The following is a 16,319-nucleotide window of genomic DNA, read 5'->3' as shown; positions in this document are numbered from 1 at the left end:
ACCTACCTATGCTAAAGGCACCTATCCCTACCTACCTATGCCAAAGGGACCTATCCCCACCTACCTATGTTGAAGGTACCTATCCCCACCTACCTAAGCTGAAGGTACCTATCCCCACCTACCTATGCTAAAGGCACCTGCACCCAGCTACCTTTGTTGAAGGAACCTATACTCAGCTACCTATACTGGTGGCACTTGTACCTGGGGGCTATTCGTGACGGGCGGGGGGGGGGGGGGGGGGGTCTGCAACACTTTAAATGTTGGTAGATCTCCTGGACTTGGCAAATTTTAAAGTAGCTCGCGAGCCGAAAAAGTGTGGGCACCCCTGCCCTAAGGTAACTATTTATGTATTTTTTTTTTATGGTAATTTTTTTTTTATTACAAAAAAGAAAAAATTGGGGAGTGTAGGAGGTATTGAGTTAATTTTTTGTGTAAAAGTAATGTGTTTGTATATGAAAAATGCTTTAGGGTGTAGTTTTACTATTTGGCCACAAGATGGCCACAGTAACTTTTAGTTTATGCGACCTGCAAGCGTACAGGAAGTACACTTGCAGGAAGGGTTAGGAGGCTGGGAAACTGTTTTTTTCTCACAATGATTGCTGCTTCCCGTAGAAGCAGCTGATCATTGCGGGGGGCAGAGATCAACGAACGGGAAAGGTTTTTCCCGTTCATTGATCTCCGAGCAAGCGGGCGGCGGCATGCACGAGCGCGGGGGGGCGCACAGACGGGCGAGCGGGAGCGCAGACAGCGGCGGGAGCGGCGTCAGGTATGGATTTCTCAGTCCCTTTGTGTTAACAGGGTGGAAAAAGGGACAGATAAATCCGTCCCGCTGGGGGTAAAGTAGTTAAAAGGAAATGCATATGGCAGCCTCCATATTCCTCACTTCATGTGTGCTTTAAAAAAAACAACAACAACCCCGAGATGTGTTCATTCAGGAGAAACATAAGCCTGTGAAAAATGACCTGCGGATGTAGTCCATGAGGAAGGCCAGCCACCCCTGGGTGTTGTAGGTGTCTCCGCAGGTGCCCGTTTTGGCGACGGTACCTTGGTGGATAGTGGAGTGAAGCTTTGCCAGATCTTCCTTTCCTGGGATTGGCAAAGAGAGGTCCTGAAAGGTCTCTATGGTGGTGGAAACCTGATCCAAAAAACAAAAAAGTTCAGCCCATAGTCAGCTTATAAGAGCGGTTTGTACATTATACTTATAGATATAGTCTACTTTTGAACCATCTAAAGCAGGGGTGTCAACCTCAATCACGTTAGGAGCCAAAATCTAAATCCTAGTCTAAGTCACGGGCCAAATTTTTTATCAGGATTCAACGTTTATTGAACAGTCTCAAACTAAATGGTGTAACTATAGCGACCAGGGGGGCCTGGCTCCTCCCGCTTCTGCAGGGTAGCACAGCAGAACAGTTTAATATTTACCATCTCCAGCACTGCTATGGGTTTCCAAAAACACTCTATGCTGCATACCTCAGGCTCCTGTGGCATGTCACGTGATCGGGAAAAAGAGGTGTGCAGCAGGGTAGGTGTTTTCTCGAATGTTCCCACTGATATATATGGTAACAAACATGAGGGTGCTTCGTCTCTGGTTCACTTTAAAACATTTTTAACATACATAGGTATAATCACACTGGAGACGGGGGGGGGGGGGGGGAGGTGGTCACATACCCTGTCACAGGTGAGACATTGGACCAGGCTTAGAATGGACCCATCGAAGATATCAGAGATGACACTACGATATTTCACCTCAGACTTTCTCCTTCCTCCATTTAAGATTTGCGCTGCAACCAGAGCCAAACAAACTCATCAATTATTAAAGAAGCAACCGGAAAAATATATTGCATGCTATCAATTTATAAAAGTTCTACAAACTGGTGACAAATGTATTTAACTGGGAGGCACCCCAAAAATATGGGAAAGGGATAATCCGAGTTGGGGGGGGGGGGGGGGGTCTGAGAGGTTGAGGATAGGATTACATTTACTTCCAGCCCCGAGCAGTTTATCAGGTCACGTGTTGTATTTCCAATGGCCTCCAAGGTGCCGCTGTCCTCTCCGCAGGTACTGCGCATGAGCGGGCATGTCCCCTCCTGATCACGTGGCCAAGAGTGTTCTGCGCTTGCACAGTTTAAGTCATTCTGAACTCCGCAGGTGCAGAACTCTCCTGGCCATGGGAGCACAATCAAGGGAGACGCGCCTATAGCTGTGACCTTTCATAGCAGGCAGCGACACCCTGGAGGGCATCGGAACTACAGCAAGGGACCTGATGGACTGATAGGGACTGGAAGAAGCCCCAGGTAAGTAAATCTAATCCCCTCCCCACCTAGGAAATCCTTTCCTTTAAATGATTGACTTGCGATCAAAATGTTTTGACAACCGAGTACAATCACAAAATATTACAAGCAGTTCTATCATGGCCAGGTCCACTGAAATGGAGAGGATTGATTTTTTTTTCCATGGTATGCAATTTAGAAGGAATCAGTGTGTCCCAGTCCCAGACATCAGAGGTGAAAATAAACTAATGAGAAAAAAACAATTGTATCTATCCTCCTTCTCCTAAAAATGACTTTTTAAAATATCCCAATTTTATTTATTTATTTTTTTTACTGTTTCATTGTCTCTGCTCAATGACATGCATTGAAGTACTCCAGAGCTCAAATCTATGAATTATTGACCCTTGTATCTTTTTCCTACTCCAGGAAGGTATCTACTGACAGGAAAGTATTTTATGGCTGCAATTACTTATCGGTGGGGGTTATGTCTGACCCAGTCCCGACCCGGACAGAAACTGTCACATGCATACCTGATGTTTAACTCTTTCAGGCAGAGAAAGAAGAAAAGGAACACAGCATAGTTATTTGTGTGCTTGGCACTGTACGTACACATGTCTATCTCATCAGGTCACGTGTCACCTTGGTTGTAGGGCTGACAGGCCCTAAGGTGCACATGCCATTTTGAAGCCATATCAGTCTTGGTTACCTGTCTCGACAACTGGATCAGCTTATCTTCCACCCATGGAGGCTTATCCTTTCTACATGTCTTCTGGGTCCCAGTCACATATGACATGACGTGATCGGGATCCAGGAGACCGTGTCAGCGTTACAGCGCCACTCTGTGGTGGAAGAGGGGTGGTGAAAAAGACTCTTCCATCCCCCTCTTCCACCAGCGAGTGGTGCTGTAATGCTGACACCACCCTTTGGATCCCAATGTCATACCATGTGATCAGGACCCAGAAGACATGTTAGGGTTACATTGTTACCACGGTGGAGGAGAGAAGCTGATCCAGTAGGTAACTAAAGGCTCCCTGCCGCCCACTCTGAATAGCCTGCTAGCCTGCCAGGCTGGAGAATGCACACTTCCCCAGCAGCAGGAAAAATGCAGCCCTGCAGCCACAAGTTTTACTTTATGTGGTTGCTAAAAAGTTAAGTCACTGATTTGCTGTAAATAGCAGCAATATAAACAGTCATCCAGGTTTGGAGCACAAACTGTGAACAGCGTAGCACTCCTTGGCCTCGATTCATGAAGTGTTACCGAACGCTTTGTCGAGCGTTCGGTAATTTAGCGCAAGCATGTAGCGGAAGTTAGTATTCATGAATGACATTGCATGTCAATATCGTGCGTGCGGTGTTCTGGCAGTAATAGTGCAGTGAATTCTCCGAAACTAGTATTCAAGAAGCAGAAAGGGGGCGTGTCAGGGCGGTAAATTCCGAGTGCAATATCGCCCGCACTGCCCTGTCGTTATTTAAGGTTTCTGATGTCAGTGTATTTACAGAGACACTGAAGCGAAAAAAAAATGATGATATTATGATTTGTATGTGTAGCACAGCTAAGAAATAAAACATTAAGATCAGATACATCAGTCTAATTGTCTTCAGTACAGGAAGAGTTGAGAAACTCGAGTTGTTATCTCTATGCAAACAAGCCATTAAGCTCTCCGACTAAGTTAGTCATGGAGAGGGCTGTTATCTGACTTATTATCTCAACTGTAAGTGAACTGTTTACTTTTTCTCTGCTAGAGGAGAGGTCATTACTTCACAGACTGTTTTGAAAGACTCATTTTGAATGCTGAGTGTTGTGTAATCTGCACATATTATAGAATAATGCAATGTTAGAAAAAACACTATATACCTGAAAATAAAAGTATGAGAATACTTTCTTTTCTGCTAATCTTCTAGTAATTATTCATAGTACACAACCAATTCATTATATCATATTTTTTTTTTCGCTTCAGTGTCTCTTTAACAGGAACCTGTACTGAGTAAAATTATTTGAAATAAATGCATGCTGTAGCTGCAAATGAATATTACATCCTTACCTCACAGTCAGTTCCTCTCAGAAACTCACCATTTTCTTCTTACAGTGATCCCTCCCAGCTCTGACAAGATTGCTGCCAGTTATATATCAGCTGCTGTCAGTAACAACTGAATGTGTAAGGTAATGTCCATGTTTCCTTATGGCTCAAGTGGGCAATTTTACAGTTTAACGGTGTGCTGACCAGGAAGCCGTTATGGGGTAATGGCCATTTTCTTTTTGATGACGTGTTTATGTTTATTTTCACTTTTCATTTTCAGTTCAGGTTCTCTTTAAATTGCCCACAATACACCTTCCTTACCCACAATGCACTTTTAAAACGGCTTGTATTCGCTAAAAGATCGATAGTGTTGATATTTACTGCACGCTTACTGCATCATTACCAAACACTAGCAATCTTTTAACTGCCGACAACTAAAAAAAAATTGCTGAATACTACTAAGCATTCGGTAATTATCGCATGCGGTAAATAAACGAACAACAAATTTCTACCACAAACTGTTTGATGAATCGAGGTCCTTGTCAGTTGCTTATTATGACTGCACTAATCCAGTCCCGGACAAAAGGACTTTCCTATTGCATCCAAGTTACAGTAAGGAAGAGCGTGAAATGGTGCGACCTCTGCCATTCCAGGGGAGCCCCGGAGGCTTTGGGGGCTCCTCGTACTTCCTCTCCACAACCGTAAGTGCAGCCAATTAGCAAGAAAACTCCCCATTCGCTCACAAAAAGCGTCCCTGCCACCTCCTCCTGCCATGCAGTGTAGCAAGTAGTGGGAGCGTCTGTAATTTTATCCTGTTTCTAGATGCTGCTTCTCAGCAGAACACTCCCTGCTGCCATTCCCCAGCTCCCAATCATATGACCCTCATGGGGTTCGGGGACCAAGGAGGCTGCATGCTATCATTTTTGCTGGGGGACCCCATTAAGTCTAGTTAAGCCCCTGGAGACTTACCTTTTTTTAAGACATAGGGGTGTGCTGACCGCATAGGGCTGGAGCGAGGTGGGCTGCTGGAGAGCTTGGGGTGGGCGTCAGCAGGATGAGGGCTGCAGGAGCGAGAGGAGCAGCGCATGAAGGCCTCGTTGTCTGGCTCTGGGTAGACAGGAAAAGGAAGAACAAACATGTTCACTTTTTCTTATTTTTTTTATGTTGATGTGGTGATATAATTATGGTGTTTTTAGGACATAATTAAGTAGTGTGAGTATTCGTGCAAAGTGGGCGGTATATACAAAAAAACAGTAGTATAGGTAGCCATTAGTGCCCCAGTACAAGTTGACACCCCCACCCCCAAATTAGGCAGCTAGATATTCCCCAGTATTAGGTAGCTCCCATCACCCAGTATATGTAGCCAGATGTGCCCCTAGTATTCTGGAACCTCCACCAACCCGATATAAGTAGTCATATGTGCTTTCAGTATTAGGTAGCATACCCAGTATAGGTACCGTAGTAATATGTGCCTCCAGTATTAGGTAGCCCACCCAATATAGGTACCGTAGTAATATGTGCCCCCAGTATTAGGTAGGCCACCCAATATAGGTAGTAACATGTGCCCCGAGTATTAGGTGCCTCCCACCCCCAGATTAGGTAGCCAGTTGTACACCCAGTATTAGGTAGCCCTAGGGCCAGTTCTAGATTGTCTGCCGCCCAATCACTGCACTTAATCAGTAGCAGTGAACGATCAGATGTCACTGCAACTGATCGAGTGCAGTGATTGGCCCAATGATGGTGGCGTGGTCCTGCCCACAAGTAGCAGCGGGCGGCTGTGATTGGAGATCTGGTGCCAGCACCCCCGCCTGATTGGTCGCAAGCAAAAGCTTCCCTCTGACTGGACATGGTGATCTCTCGCCAGTGATGGGGTTTTACTGTAGCTGCCTCAATAAGATGCGTATATCAACCTCAGCTGCTTATGATGTCATAGGCAAGAGCAGCAGGTGCCACCGGTCGAATGAGGATGGGGATTCAGGGATGCGCGGATGAGGAGGGTAGTGTGTGGGCCAGGAAGGTGGGCGGGAGAGTGGAGAGGAGGCAGGCGCCAGGTGGACCAAACAGTTTGTCCAAACTTCGCCCCCTAGATTTTTCCACCTTAATCACGTGACTCAGGTGGTTTCATTGTAGGTCCACCCCTGGGTAGCCCTCATCACCCAAAATGTGTAGCCAGATGTGCCCCCCCCAGTATTAAGTAGCCCCCTGCCCACACAGTATAGGTAGACACATCTGCCCCCATTATTAGTTAGCCCCCCAGCCTATGTAGCTAGACACGCCCCCCATATTTAGTCACTCCCTCACCCACCTAGTATAGGTAACCATATGTGCCCCCAATTTTAGGTAGCTCCCCTGTCCACTGAGTTTAGGTAGCCAGATGTGCCCCCACTATTAGGTAGCCTCACTCTACAGTATAGGTAGCCAGATGTGCCACCAGTATTAGGTAGCCTCACTCCCCAGTATAGGTAGCCAGATGTGCCACCAGTATTAGGCAGCCCCCTACCCATCTAGTATAGGTGTATGTGCCCTCAGTATAAGGTCGCTCTTCCACCACCAGTTTAGGTAGCTAGGTGTGCCCCCGGTATTAGGGAGCCCCCACCCACTATAGGTATCCATATGTATTAGGTAGCCCCTAGGTAGTTATAGTTACCTTTTTCAAAAATGTGGTAATGAGCGCTACTCTAAAATTGAAACCCCAATGGTAGATCTCTATAACTTCAATCAACACCGGTTTCCAAAAAATATAAATAAGTGAATAAATAATGAATAAATGGGTTGCCACACACTGGGCGGTATCCTAAATACAGTATGTAACAAGAGTCTAAAAAAAGCAGTCAGTTCAAGTCAGTTTTTTATCTTCAACAGGGTGATTTATCCAAAAGTAATCCGCACTAGGTACTCTCACCGAATAAGTTGGCTGATTGAGTTACAGATCAGCATAAACAGCATGTCAGTAGCATCTTTGTAATGCATTATCTCTCAGCCGCATCTAGAACAAACATAGCGTAATCCAATTTCAACCAGAACACGGTGTCATCACTCAGCCCCATACATGTATAGGTGTCTGAATTTCACAAACCCATCACCCACACTCAGAAAGGCACTATAGTACGCTCACCAGATCCAGATGCTGATCACATTTAAAGACCAGCCAATTGTGCTTGTTGGATCATATTCCCCACATTTGGAATGGCATACGTGATTCCTTAAACTAGAACAGACGCTCACATAGCATAATACTGTATTTATTGACACGTAAAAACATCTGAGTGCACTCACAATTGTAGTTGACACAATGCGCATATAAAACAATCCTCAGGTAGTCCCGGACAGAACTTGTAATCCAAAACATTCGCGTCTCCCAGCTTGCGCTTCTGCCAGAGGCCCCGTCTAAAGCTGGCCACTAACAGTCCAATTTCTAGCGAAAAATCGTTCGAGCGATCAGAAATTCTGATCAGATTGGTTGTAAATAATCTCCACTGGTGGACACAATCGATTATGAACGAGTGACAAAAATGTCGCCCGAATGAATTTTCGTCGAACGAAAATTTGGATTTTCTTGGTGATCGTGATAGATAGGAAGCAAAGATTGGTTAGTTGATGGTGTAGTGAACGATTTTTCGTCCGATCAGAATTTCTGATCGCCCGAACGATTTTTCGCTAGAAATTGGACCATTATTGGCCACCTTAACCTCCCTGCTGGTTATCCCGAGCTCAGCTCGGGGTAACCTGCCGCGGAGGATTCCTCAGGCCCTGCTGGGCCGATTTGCATATTTTTTTTTTTGTTACACGCAGCTAGCACTTTGCTAGCTGCGTGTAACTTACGATCGCCGCCGCTCCGCGCCGATTCGCCGCAACCTGCCGCATCAGAGGGTGCCCCCCCCCCCCGAGACCCGTGCGCTGCCTGGCCAATCAGTGCCAGGCAGCGTCGAGGGGTGGTTCGGGACTCCCTCTGACGTCACGACGTCAATGACGTCGGTGACGTCATCGAGCCCATCGCCATGGCGACGGGGGAAGCCCTCCTGGAAATCCCGTTCAGAACGGGATTTCCGGATGGGTATATGCGCCGGCGGCGATCGGCGCATTCATGGGGACGCCGCAGGGAGGGGGGAAGCATGTAGCTAGCGCTAGGCTAGCTACATGCTAAAAAAAAAAAATAATGCCAAAAAACACCCTCCCTGCCGTGCGCAGCAATTTTTTATAACGGCAGGGAGGTTAAGGGTGAGCGATCTGGTGAGAGTACTACAGTGCCTTTCTGAGTGTGGGTGATGGGTTTGTGAAATTCAGACACCTATACATGTGTGGGGCTGAGTGATGACACTGTGTTCTGGTTGCAATTGGATTACGCTATGTTTGTCTGTTTCATTTGAGTTCTAGATCCGGCTGAGAGATAATGCATTACAAAGATGCCACTGACATGCTGTTTATGTTGATCTGTAATTCAATCAGCCAACTTATTCGGTGAGAGTACCTAGTGCGGATTACTTTTGAATATATCACCCTGTTGAAAATAAAAACCTTTTTTTAGGCCTTTGTAATTTTATATGTTGAGCGCCTGCACAGACTCACATAAGTTATAGTTACCTCTCGGGTCTTTCTTCTAACTCACTCACTGAGCCCCGTAGCTGTGGCCTTCCGGTGTGTAGTCCTGCTCCTTTGCAGAAGAGCTCTTCGGCACTCCTCTATCTAAGATAAAGTGCCACAAAAGTGCCACGCCCCTTTCCTCCAAGAGGACGGGGCTTGGGGAGTTAGTTAGAAGAGACCGAACCAGGAGGTAGTTATAACTTTATTTTACAAGAGGATCTGTAAAATGTGTAATTATGACTGAATAGTCTCTTAAAAGCACAACAACCTGGCAAGTAGCAATTTCAAAAAGAAGTTTGAGAGGGATATTAAGGCTGCCATGTCTTTCCTTTTAAACAATACCAGTTGCCTGGTAGTCTTGCTGGTCTCCGGCTGATGTAGTGTCTGAATCCCACACCTGAAACAAGCATGCAGCTAACCTGCTCAAACTTTGGTCAGAAACATCTGATGCTGCATGCTTGTTCAGGGTCTATGGCTGTTAGAAGCAGAGGATCAGCAGGACAGCCAGGCAATGTGCATTGTATAAATGGAAATAAATATGTCAGTTTCCATTTCCCTCTCACTTCAGGTGTGCTTTAGGCTGATCTCACCAGGTATCATTGCTGTGTCCACATCAGCATCCTCGTCTGCTTGCTCGGAGCTGGTCCTGCGGTGGCAGTATGACAATCTTCTCTCCTTCAGCTTTTCCTTCTCTGAAATGGACCTTCCGTTGTCTTCCCGTATCAGCAGCTCCATCTCAGACATTGAGCCCCCTCCCCCATCCCCATCATTCATCTCCCCTCCAGAGTCACATGACAGGAAGTCATCTTCTGTGGTGCCCCGCTCCGCCTCCCGCTGCTCCTCCCTTTCCTCCTCTTCCCTCTCCTGGCATTCGATAGGCACTGGCTCCTTTAGTTCCTCGTGTAACTGGTCCATCAGGCAACGGAGAAACTCCTGCGTGTCCTGAAAAGTTGAAGAGGAAAACTAGATAAGACTTTGTATTTGTTAAAAAGAATCTTTCGTGAAGTTAACTCATAAACTGCTTTTATCCCCTCCCCCAGCCCCCCCCCCCCCCACACACACACACTCTGCATTAAGCCAGCATGCTAGTTTAGGGGTAAAGTGGAGGACTCCAAAAAGAGAAATTGCCCTTTGGTTGAGAAAAAGTCAAGGCTTTCAGTTTGGCTGTGCATGTTGCAAGGACTGATGGCAAACGCTACTTCAGCTTGCTTAGTTTGGTTTGATATGCACATAAAACACAGCCATTCCACAGTATGTCTTACAAAAACTTGGAGATAGAAGAGTAAAAGCTTGCTGCAGTCAATTAATCAACTAATCAGTCCAGGTGTTAAAGCAAGATTAACCACCCTAGCGTTATGGACAAGCTCAGCTCATCCATGAACGCTGGGGTGGATAGCTCCGGCTAGGAGCGGTCTTTTTTTTACATTTTTTTTTTAAACATGTAGCTAGCTAGCACTTTGCTAGCTACATGTTGTATCCGATCGCCGCTGCTCCCCGCCGATCCGCCGCAAAAGAGGGCCCCCCCGAACCTCAGCGCAGCCTGGCCAATCACCGCCAGGCTGCGCTATGGGGTGGATCGGGACTCCCCGACGTCATTCCGATCGTCGCCATGGCGACGAGGGAAGCCCTAACAAGAAATCCCGTTCAGATTGGGATTTCCTGTTGGTTATGATCCCCGGCGGCAATCGGAAGGGTGGGAAGGATGGCGCAGGGATGGGGCAATCATGTAGCTAGCGCTAGGCTAGCTACATGATTAAAAAAAAAAAGAAAAACACCCGCAGCCGAGCGCCGCAAAAAAACTAAACGCCAGGGTGGTTAACAAAGACTCCCTGTGCAGCCAATTACTCATTCAGCAAGGTGGGAGTTTCTATGCAGTTCCATGGCAACAGTACACCAGAGTACTGTAACCATGGGGGTAAAAAAAAGCAATTTGGGCTTTACACCCAGTTTTGGAAATTCTTAGCTGGCCCAATCAGTTTCAGCCTTGCTAGGGGTAATGAAGCCTGACAATGGCACAAGGCTGAAACCGGTAGGGTTGAAGAGTGGGCAAGTCTTTACACTAAACTGCACCAAGCACCGTTTTATATGGGTATTGATGCAATAGGGTCCTGTCTCTGTGTGTCTATTGTTTTTATTGTACAATAAATACTTTAAACATTGAACACAGTATCGGATACCACCTTATTTTAATGTGGTGGTGGCCACCTGTAAGTCTTGTTATGCACTGGGTGGCTGCAAGGAGCAGATGTTCTGAGTGTGGAATCTCAGCACTGAGGACTTGTTGGATATCTATATGCACTGTGTAATAAGAGATTACTGCTTGATATCTAACCTCACATCACAATAACACTTACACATCAGAACAATTATAACAATTATAAAATGGGCAATGTCTTTTTTCAGAGATGAGCACAGCAGCTGAGAGCAATGGTCCTTCCTGTGACCAGCTGCTGCTCCTAGTTGGCTGGGAATACACCATACTTTGTTTTTCGGCAGATAGATGGTTCGATAATTTCCGACATGTCTGATCTTATTTGCGATCGTTCTTTCTGATCAATTTCTCATAGAAGTGAATGGAAATAGATAAAAAAAGACACGAGATTCAAGCGGGAAATCGGCCGGGAAGTCGAAGCGAAAATCGTTTTGACAGAAAATCGATCCCCCCCCCAAAAAAATAAAAAAATAAAAACACTGGCCTCAATTCACAGAGCTTTATAAAATCTGATTTTGATGTCACTAATGTGTTATAGATATATTCATCATTTCATCGATAAAACATTCAATAAATCTATAACACCTTAGTGAATTCAAATCTCCGGCTGAGGCCTCTTTACTGTTGTAGATACAACTGGGGATCCCGGCTGTGTGGAGTATCGCTCAGCGTGCTGGCGTTTGCACGTGGGAGGCCAGCGCGAGCACTCCTGCGGTAGCCACGCCGTTTTTGAAGACGGTGGTACCAGAAACGTCTGTGTCATCAAGTGACCCAGTGCACTGCAGGTCTGGAAGTCAAAGCGGACTGGAGTCCGCCATCTGAATGTGCAAGTATTTCAATTCACGTAGTGACATTACATGCCATGCAAAGTCAGCCTAATAGCCAAACCAATGTGTGTCATGAGAGGCAGATGACTACATGTTAATCAAAAACTGGATTCTTCAAAGCGGACTTCCGTATTGAGCCATTACCATGAGGATCCATATACCGTGCTGAGAGTGTGTAGTTTGAACCAACGGCGCACAGCGTGCAGGGTGTTGTGGTGGTGGGTTGAGGACCAAATTGACTCATGCGGTGCAGAGCGTTTTTCTGTATCTTTTAGAGCAGAGAGGAATTCTCAGTTCAGGTCCACTTTAAAGTTAACCAGAGATGAAGCACCCTCATGTACTTTACCATATATATCAGTGGGAACATTAGAGAAAACACCTACCCTGCTTGTTATCAGCCCTGATAAAATCCCCGACTGAGCATTCAGTCTGGCTTTGCTCAGGACTCATTATAGCCGAGTCATTATAGCAGAGCTAGAAGGGGGCAGGCTTGGGCTTGAAAAGACATCACAGAAGACAGACTCAGCTATAATGATTCCTGAGCAAAGCCAGACTGAATGCTCAGTCAGGGATTTTATCAGTGCTGATTAGAAGCAGGCTGAGCAATGAAGGATGAAGCAGAGAGCAGGGTAGGTGTTTTCTCTAATGTTCCCACTGATATATGTGGTAAAGTACATGAGGGTTCTTCGTCTCTGGTTCACTTTAAGGACCAGAGGCTTTTTCAACAAAACGAACAGTGATCACTGTGATTGGCTCACAGTGATCATGGGGTCAGGAGCCAATGAAACTGGCTCCTGACTGAGATATGGAGCTTTTCTGCAACTAAAAATTAATTTGTATGCGTCGTTATGTGCGCAACGAAAGAAAAACAAGAAAAAATTCCTTCACAAGTGCTAAAACTGATCACAACATACAGTTTGTGCTGTAAACGGGCCCTTTTTCTAGCTAGACAGCAGCCTCTTCATAAACCACTTTTTTGTTTCTTTCTTTTTCTGCTTCACCCAAAAACAGATATTTACCTGCTGGGCATATCCACGAAACAAAGGGTTAACCAACTTGATTCCATGGGACAGGCTGGAGGGCACCACGTAGCTGGGACTGAACAGGAGAAAACGTGTTACAAACCAGGACGGGTCACAAAAGAAACATTTTCACCTCCTTCTGCCTCAACCCAAGATTAGACAATGGCCTCAATTCACTAAGATCATGCTAGAGATAATAAGGCAAGAGAAAACTTACCTCCACACGTGAGAGAGTTATCTTACCTCTTCATTCCTTAAGTTACCTCTCCTGTAGTTAATTTACCTCCTCTGTAGTTATTTTTACATGCAGCTAATTAACAGCTTGGCCTCAATTCACTAAGATCATGCTGGAGATAAGGCAAGAGATAACTTACCTCCACATAGTGAGAGAGTTATTTTATCTCTTCATGCCTTAAGTTACCTCTTCTGTAGTTAATTTACCTCCTCTGTAGTTAATTTACCTCCTCTGTAGTTATTTTCACACGCAGTTAATAAACAGCCTGTATTTAACTCTGGAGTTATTTTAAGGATTGAAGAGTTAACTTAAAGACAGAAGAGTTTAACTTTAGGTTTGCCTGAGGTAAAATGTTTCCAGAATACTACATGCCTTATCACCATGGTGATAACTCTAGAAGAGTTATTAAAGACAGGAGATATGCTTAGTGAACTGAGGCCCTTCTCTTTAACTCTGGAGTTATTTTAAGGATTGGAGAGTTAATTTAAAGACAGAAGAGTTAACTTTAGGCTTGCCTGAATACTACATGCCTTATCACCATGGTAACAACTCTAGAAGAGTTATTAAAGACAGGAGATAAGTTTAGTGAATTGAGGCCAATCTTCTGTGTAATGTAACACGATAGAGCTATTGTGAAGTGCGCATGAGTGTGTTGAAAGCAGCCCCTAGGCAGCAATAGAAAGCACTTGCGATCGAGGGCTTGCTTTCTCTGTGGACACACAGTCGGGAACTTGCACTTGCACAGTTCCAATTCACCCACCGACACTAGGGGGAGCTTCCTGATTTTCATAGTCGACTGGAGCATTTTGTTAATTGTGAAAAGTAACGGAGACTGGGAACAGAGGGACCCCGACAGCAACGAGCAGTGCCGGGCCACTTCTGCAACGGTAATCTAGCCCACCATGGGCTTTATTTAAAATATAGCCAATGGGACCCAATTAAGAAAAAAACAAAAAGCCAGACACTTACCTAAGGAGAAGGAAGGTTTTGGGTCCTAATGAGCTTCCCTCTCCTCTCCCGGTGCCCGTTCCAGCACTGGCTCTCCCGTAGCAGTATTTGACTAAATTGGTCAAATGCTGCTATTTCCGCCACCAAAGGGAGGTTTCGTCAGTCTTCAGGAGCCCGGGTGCTCCCAAAGACTGCGCATGCGTGAGCGCCCTCTCCTGCACTTAGCGTTTGCGCAGTATGGAGCCACCTGACTTCGGGAAGACTGGGCTTCCGAAGAATTCCGAAGTCCCCGCGGTGGGGGATTTGAACGAAGGAGCTGCTGCTGCGATGAGGGCACCGGGAGAGAAGAGGAAGGCTCAATAGGACCCAGAGCCTTCCCTCTCAAGTTTTTTTTATTCAGGTCCCATTGACTGAGTAGCTCAAGAAAATATATATTAAAATACACATACTGCAAGCTTGACTAACCAAACTGCAGCAAACACAGCTGGCAAACTTACCCATCAAAACCGCAGTCCTTCCTTTATAAATAAATAAAATATGTACACAGGCTGGGAATTCTGGACAGCTGGTCCACCTTTGATCCAGTTTCTTTTACAGTAGTTAGTGTAAACAAGCCTTTGCTTGCTTTTCTCTGCTTGGCTAAGAACAGACAACTATAAACATGCCAACACTGCTGCATTTAGGTCGCTAGAATAGAAACAGTTAGGCTCCTCTCACACCATGTCCATTGCATCGCAACAGACTATATAATTGCATCATGGTGCAATGCAATATATTTCAATGGGCCTTTCACACTTGTACTTTTGCGATGCAATGATCTCTAGCAGAATAACGCACAGAATGCAGTCAGAGGGGTAGCTAGGGTTTTCAGTGCCTAGGGCCAAAGATAGTTTTTGCGCACCCCCCCTCTGGATGGGCATGGCCACACATTAGAATGTGGGCGTAGACAAATGTACAAATACGGTTTAGATAGCCAGATGTGCTTCCCCTTTAGATAGCCAGGTGTGCCCCCCCCCCCATTAAAAAGCCAGATGTGCCCCCGCTTCTTTCCTTCCCTCCACAAAGGAGTATCAGTAACAGCTGAAGACTCATCACAGCATTCCATTGATGATGTCATCTCCCCCGTGCCCAGCGTCCTCTCCTTGGCAACAGTGGCGTCATGTGACAAGAAATTATGCTGTTACCAGGGAGAGGACGCTGGGCACGCTGCAGAGGAGAGATTACGTCATCGCTGGAACATCGTAGCAAGTGAGTCTTCTACTGTTACTAACATCTGCACCCTTCTGCAGAGGGAGGGAGGTGGGGACACTTTGGGGGCCATTGAGCCGCCTCTCACGCACATTGGGGTGTGGCGGCCGTGCTGAGTGTCCTCACAATTATACAACTAGGGATGTCCCTCCTTGTCCCCCCCCCCCCCCCCCACCGCTACGCACATGCAGTGCATTACCAGGCAACACACATGGTGCAAGCAGAAAACCCTATTTTCATGTGAGAGCGACCACTGGTGGCAGGGGTGCAGCGAAAACAATGCTACTATGGGGTGGTGGGCATAGCTAAAGATCAGACATGCTGGATCTTTACCGATCGCCGTTGCACCGCAGTACCCACAATGGCCACGACTGATTTCAGACTAGTGAGAATATGGGCCTTTAGGACTTTTTTTTTTTTGGGAGGGGGGGGGGGGGGGGAGATCTCTGAATCTCTTACCGCTTCTTATGCCAAAGTTCTGAGACGAGTTTCTGGTAGCTCTTACAGAGCGCCGGTTTCTTGTCTGTCCGCACCAGACCACTGCACTCCAGGAAGAACTGCGTCAGCGGAGGGCTGCAGAGAGAAAAGCAAATGTCCTACCCAATGGAGCTTTATGGAATTTATCACTAAAATAGTTCTGTAAGCATGCAGCTTTCCTATCCTGAGGCTGATTTGTGGATGAGCTGCATTGACCAGCGTTTACTGCAGCCGCACATGAATATACAGGAGGGTGGGGCTACATCTGGCGACCGGTGCGGTCACAAGAGACACTTCACTCACCAGTTGGACAGAGCTTGTAGAGCAGCATTCATGTAACACGAGTTCCCTATATTCTTCATTCCTGTAAGGCCTGGAATGAAACAGAAATTACCAACATGTGTAACCTCACCAACTATCATCCATGTAAGCTTAACTGTCATCCACTGCATCTAAAGCATACAAGCAAAGCTCTAGCCTG

The 16,319-nt window shown here is 46.1% G+C and overlaps 1 protein-coding gene across 6 annotated transcripts in view; it reads right to left on the bottom strand.

Moving 5' to 3' along the window:
• The window catches only part of USP20 (ubiquitin specific peptidase 20), an 86,768-nt gene that overhangs the window by 30,393 nt on the left and 40,056 nt on the right, over window positions 1-16,319 (bottom strand). For all 6 annotated transcript variants that reach the window (XR_011023230.1, XM_068248938.1, XM_068248940.1 and 3 more), the window contains 7 exons: window positions 16,142-16,211; window positions 15,821-15,934; window positions 12,928-13,006; window positions 9,460-9,811; window positions 5,258-5,395; window positions 1,669-1,781; window positions 963-1,135 (listed from right to left, as the gene is read on the bottom strand). Coding sequence is in view for 5 of the 6 variants with exons in the window: in XM_068248938.1 (XP_068105039.1) it covers window positions 963-1,135; window positions 1,669-1,781; window positions 5,258-5,395; window positions 9,460-9,811; window positions 12,928-13,006; window positions 15,821-15,934; window positions 16,142-16,211 (1,039 nt within the window). In the remaining variant the exon portion in view is untranslated. The remainder of the gene's footprint in view (window positions 1-962; window positions 1,136-1,668; window positions 1,782-5,257; window positions 5,396-9,459; window positions 9,812-12,927; window positions 13,007-15,820; window positions 15,935-16,141; window positions 16,212-16,319) is intronic.

This window comes from Hyperolius riggenbachi, chromosome 8 (genome assembly GCF_040937935.1).
Source record: "Hyperolius riggenbachi isolate aHypRig1 chromosome 8, aHypRig1.pri, whole genome shotgun sequence".
In the NCBI taxonomy this organism is placed as follows: Eukaryota; Metazoa; Chordata; class Amphibia; order Anura; family Hyperoliidae; genus Hyperolius; species Hyperolius riggenbachi.
The sequence above is the reverse complement of the archived record's forward strand: the minus strand, read 5'-3'. Positions and strand labels throughout refer to the sequence as shown.